Source organism: Pseudonaja textilis, chromosome 7 (genome assembly GCF_049901715.1).
Source record: "Pseudonaja textilis isolate UNSWEBS1 chromosome 7, rPseTex1.2, whole genome shotgun sequence".
In the NCBI taxonomy this organism is placed as follows: Eukaryota; Metazoa; Chordata; class Lepidosauria; order Squamata; family Elapidae; genus Pseudonaja; species Pseudonaja textilis.
The window spans coordinates 50,275,478-50,280,822 of NC_141996.1; the positions used below are offsets into that span (position 1 = coordinate 50,275,478).

At 52.9% G+C, this 5,345-nt stretch overlaps 1 protein-coding gene across 1 annotated transcript; it reads left to right on the forward strand.

The window, feature by feature from the left end:
* Positions 1-1,401: 1,401 nt before the first annotated feature.
* On the forward strand, positions 1,402-3,964 carry OLIG2 (oligodendrocyte transcription factor 2). The gene is given in 5 exon segments (XM_087937898.1): positions 1,402-1,484; positions 2,926-3,553; positions 3,556-3,636; positions 3,639-3,767; positions 3,770-3,964. Coding segments are annotated over 4 exon segments (987 nt in total). The 5' UTR covers positions 1,402-1,484; positions 2,926-2,947; the 3' UTR covers positions 3,941-3,964.
* The last annotated feature ends 1,381 nt before the right edge of the window (positions 3,965-5,345 follow it).

Here is a 5,345-nt window from a genome sequence, read left to right on the forward strand (position 1 = left end):
TGCTGTCTGAAATGGATTTCCATCGTTTCAAAACCGAGGACGCTCTTCCTAAGGACTAATTGCCTAATTCCTAATTGCCTTAACAGACAGACAGTCTCCCACTCTCTCTCTCTCTATTATCTATCTATCTATCTATCTATCTATCTATCTATCTATCTATCTATCTATCTATCTATCTCTATCTCTATCTCTATCTATCTATCTATCTATCTATCTATCTATCTATCTAATCTATATCTATATATCTAATCTATCTATCTATCTATCTATCTATCTATCTATCTATCTCTATCTCTATCTATCTATCTATCTATCTATCTATCTATCTATCTATCTATCTATCTATCTATCTATCTATCTAATCTATATCTATATATCTAATCTATCTAATCTATCTATCTATCTATCTATCTATCTATCTATCTATCTATCTATCTATCTATCTATCTATCTATCTATCTAATCTATATCTATATATCTAATCTATCTAATCTATCTATCTATCTATCTATCTATCTATCTATCTATCTATCTATCTATATCTATATCTATATCTATATGTATATGTATATATATGTGGTATTCTGCTTTATTCGGGTATTTTCCCACGTCATTATAGTTGTGCTTTTAAAGTTGTAGCAACGTTTCGGCAGAATCTCATCTGCCATCATCAGGCTTCTGTCTTGGGTTCGTCTGTTTAAAAGCACAACTACAATGACGTGGGAAAATACCCGAACAAAGCTGGGGTGAGCAGGGTGCCCTTTGAGCACGGCAGTTCCATCTCGTTGTCTGCAAGGGATATGGATGGGTCTCCGGGGCAAAGGGGGCTCACCCGGGCCGGAGATAAGTGGCTCGGTAAGTGCGGGATAGTGTCGCATTGTAGCCCGTGAGTGTTTACATTGGGCGGGCGGGGAGAAGGGCGGGCGTGAAGTTCCAAAGTGGCGGAGACCCCTATTCAATTTCTTCAGCCAAAGTGGAGGAGAGCCAGGCTCCGCACTGCTCCCCAAATGGGATTGTTTTGTCGGGTCCGAGGCGGTGTTTGGACTCCTCTTTCCCCCCCCCCACCAGCTGTTGCGGGTGCTGTCATTGCAGCATTTTATTCGAGAACACACACACGCGCGCGCGCGCATACACACAAACCTCTCCTTCTGTCTCCGAGCCCCGATCTTGCTCCCTTATTGGCTGGGAGGGCGAGGAAGGCGTGTGTCCGAACCCGTTTCATTGAGCGGAATTCGGCGGCGTGACGTCAATCTGGGCCCCCTCCTCCTCCTCCCCCCGCTCCCCTCAGCCCAGCAGCAGTTCGCTCATTGGTGCAGCCGCCCGTCCAGGACAATATTCATTGTCCTTTAGCGGCTCGGCTGAGCAACGTGGCTATAAAAAGGCGCGCCGGAGGCGGAAAGGTGCTTCTTATTAAGGGTATTTGGGGGCAGCCCGCAGCTCAACTGGAGCGGATACGGCTGGCCAGGGAAGACCCGCTCCGAACTGTAAGTCCTCCGTGCCATTCACTTGCCGGCCGCTTCACTGTCGCGCCGCACACTCAAACCTCATCCCCGGGCTGCGCAGATGAGCTTAGCCGGTCCCAGAGTCAGGCGGGAGCGGTGGGTGGTTTTGCTTTTTACTTTCCTCGCCAGACTTCCTGGTAGCGCTCGCCAGACCTATCCCTCATCATCTTTCTCTGTTCCCCGAGAAAGAGGATGGGTGTTGTAGTTCCGGCACCACTTCATTTGATTCAGGGCACTGAGAAAAAGAAGAGTCAAGAGGAGATCTAATATGCAACGAGGAAATATTCCCCTTGTTCTAGAGAACTCTTTGGAGAAAGAATCTTGTTTGGAGGAGTGCTAAGGAGAAGGGTTTCTTTGCAGCCGCCTGGCAGAGTGTTATTTCGGACGAGAGACGAGTAGAGAGGGCGCCAGCGTAGTTGGCTGAGGAGGGCTGGCCAGTGATAAAACTCCCCTAGAACAGGGAGTAAATCCTAAACCGCCCGGCGGTTTATTGGGGTCGTTTGATTTTTATTTTGAAAAGAATCCTTTGACACGATCTGTGAAAGTAGGTGGGCCTAAATCGATGGAAAACAATAGAGAGCAAATTTAAACGGGACATAAACGCAGTTCGAGGAGGAAAATCCAGCACAGTTTTGTCCAACCATGTAAAAAAAAAAAAACGTTGTCAAAAGTTTGTTTTCAGGCTGGCCCTTTCGCCTCTAATTGGGGTGAATTGGGGTAGGGGTGGCGCTCTGGTGTTTGGCGGGAGAAAGGCAAAGCAAGGCCGGGTTATTTATTTATTTTAAGTTTCTGCTGGCTCTAAAGGAGAAAACAAGAAGGTGGACTGAGATTTCAAATAGGAAACTGCCGTGTGATCCTCAAAGCAGTTGAACCGTTTCTTGGAACCGTCCATTAAACTGCAGCAGAATCACGACGAGGGCCCGGTTTCTCGGTTTTATTTTTATTTTTTTAATTAGGTTTTCTCCATAATGCTGGAAATGGGGCGGGAAGGAGGTTATTTTCGTGGATATTTATGGTTCGTGATTTAGACACACAGATCTGAGAGCCAGAATACAAGAACAGGTCGTTCTTTCAGGCTTTACAAATAATGGCGATTTAAAAAAACAAACAAATGCTTTTTAGCCAACATATTGGCCACAAGCCAACTAAATTAAACCTGAACTCTAAATCCCCCTGAAGTCCCCGGGCTTTAACTTTTCGTCATTCAGACGAGCTGCACATTTTCAGTCCCGGCGCCTGGCTTTCCCCGCGTTTGCCAGCAAGCCCGCGGGAATCCGGGCTCACCTCTTCGGGTTCTGATTCGGGGCTTCACCCCTCGACTGAAAGCCCCGACCGCGACCCTTAGGCAGCTCTGCCGCCAGCCGCCTGGGCTGCTCCCTTGCCTGACGCCGCTTGTCTCTCTCTCTCTCTCTTTCCTCCGCAGGCGGCCGGGGCGGCGGGCCAGCATGGACTCGGACGCGAGCCTGGTGTCGAGCCGCCCTTCGTCTCCGGAGCCCGATGAGCTCTTCGTGTCGGCCAGGAGCAAGAGCGGCGGCGGGGGCTTCTCGGCGGGCGGCACCGTCTCCAGTTCGACGCCCAGCGATTGCCCGGCCGAGCTGAGCGCGGAGCTGCGCAGCGCCATGAGCGCCGCCGGGGTGGTGGTGGTGGACAAGCTGGCCTTCAAGTCGCCCTCGTCCTCCTCGTCCTCCTCCACCTCTTCCTCTTCCTCCTCCTCCTCTTCCTCGGCGTCCAAGAAGGACAAGAAGCAAATGACGGAGCCGGAGCTGCAGCAGCTGCGCCTGAAGATCAACAGCCGGGAGCGCAAGCGGATGCACGACCTGAACATCGCCATGGACGGGCTGCGGGAGGTCATGCCTTACGCGCACGGCCCTTCGGTGCGCAAGCTCTCCAAGATCGCCACCCTCCTCCTGGCGCGCAACTACATCCTGATGCTCAGCAACTCGCTGGAGGAGATGAAGCGCCTGCTCAGCGAGATCTACGGCGGCGGCGGCGGCGGCGGCCACCATGCCACCGGCTTCCACCCGGCCGCCGCCGCCGCCGCCGCAGCCGCCGCTTGCTCGGGAGCCTGGTGGGCCACGCCGCCGCGCCTCTGCCGACTCACCCGGCTTCCCACGCCGTGCACCACCCCATCTTGGGGCCCCGGCCGCCGTCTCCAGCGCTTCCCTGCCGGGCTCCGCGGGGCTGTCGGCCGTCGGCTCTCTCCGACCCTCCTCTCACGGCTTGCTCAAGTCTCCGCCGAGCGCCGCGGCCGCCGCTGCCGCCGCCGCGCTGCAGCCGCCGCCGCCGCCGCCGCCGCGGCTCCGCTAAGCAGCGGCTTCCAGCACTGGGGCGGGATGCCGTGTCCCTGCAGCATGTGCCAGGTGCCGGCCCCCTCGCACCACCACGTCTCCGGCCTGAACGCGCCCAACCTGCCCAGACTGACCGGCGACGCCAAATAAAAAGGCGGCGCGGCGGGAGGGAGGGAGGGAGGGGAGAGCAGGCAACCGGGAGCGGGGGTGAACCCTGGGGGAGAGGAAATCGCCGGCCAGGACTTGCGCACGCCCACCCAGCCCAAGGTAGGTTTCCTCCAGGACTTTCCGAGAGAGCGAATCCAAAGCCCCCAAGGACGCTCAAGGCCCTTCGGAGAAAGGAGGCCGCCCTTCTCCTTCTAGGGGGGAGAAACGCAGCAAGCGCGGCGGCGGTTGGAAGGGAGAGTCGGGGTTCTTTGCTTTCTCTTCTTTGTAAAGACCTGGGTTAAAGGACCTGGGTTAAACGCTCGCCTTCCAAGATAGGGACCCACATTGATCGTTTCTTCCCACCTTGAAGTGGTGGGTTGTTGTTGTTGTTTTTGCCTCTTTTCAAAAGCAGAGGGGGCGGATTTGCCGGCCGACGTAACTACTTGATCTACAGTTTGGTGGCAACTGGGAAAACTTTGGGGGCCAGAGTTCGCGGGGGGAATCCGCCCAGGAATCGGGAGGTTGCCTACGCGAGGGGTACTTGTAACGATATAAACGTTAGCACCGGTTCGAGATTCTTTATATGGAAATATATACCCCACTGATTTCAGAGTAAACGGCTTTCAGCCTCAACACAATATAGATCTGTAGGACGTTCAGGAACCAAAACGACCCCGTTAGCCTACTCAGAAAGAAAAGCGGCCGGTCTTGGGCGCGAGAGCCATTTCAGCCTTCGATCTTCAGTCCCAACTTTGGAAACTTTACTCCAAAGTGAGTCAGGCGCTGGATAGCCGGTCGCAGGCGTTGCCTAAAAGCTGTGGCTTATTTAAGAGCCCACGGCCTTTAGGGTCGCCGCGTTACATTTGGAGCAGCAAATACGAGGAAACCAAAAGAAAGCGAAGTCCCCGCATCTGGGGTGGCCTCCGAGGGTTAAGGGGTGGCATTCCTCGACGCATTCTCCAGACGGGAGCAAGGGGGGCGGGGGGTGGTCCTTTACAGTTTCCTGAGTGGGTGGGCCTATGGATTAAGGTCCTTTCCCCCCTTTTAGAAGCCACAGCAACACTTCCTTTTCTTGCTCGAGCATAGAGGTTAAAAGGAAAAAAGGGGAGCTGGAGGGAGACATGAAGATTGGCTTGCGCTGCCATATTTAGACCCCACCCCCACCCCGCCCTTCAGGGCTTCTTTCTGAATAAAGGTCCCCCCCCCTCCCTCTCCCCTTCTTAGCTCTGTCACCTTCGAGAGATTTTTTTGAATCGCCTGTTTATTTTTATATATATATATCTATATATATCTATAAAATAAAGAAATGGAAAAGTTCCTAAATAATATTTATTATTTGGTTGCAAAAGAAAAAAAAGTGACCCGCTGTTCACCTTTTTAAAATAATGAGCATAATTAAAAGAAAGAG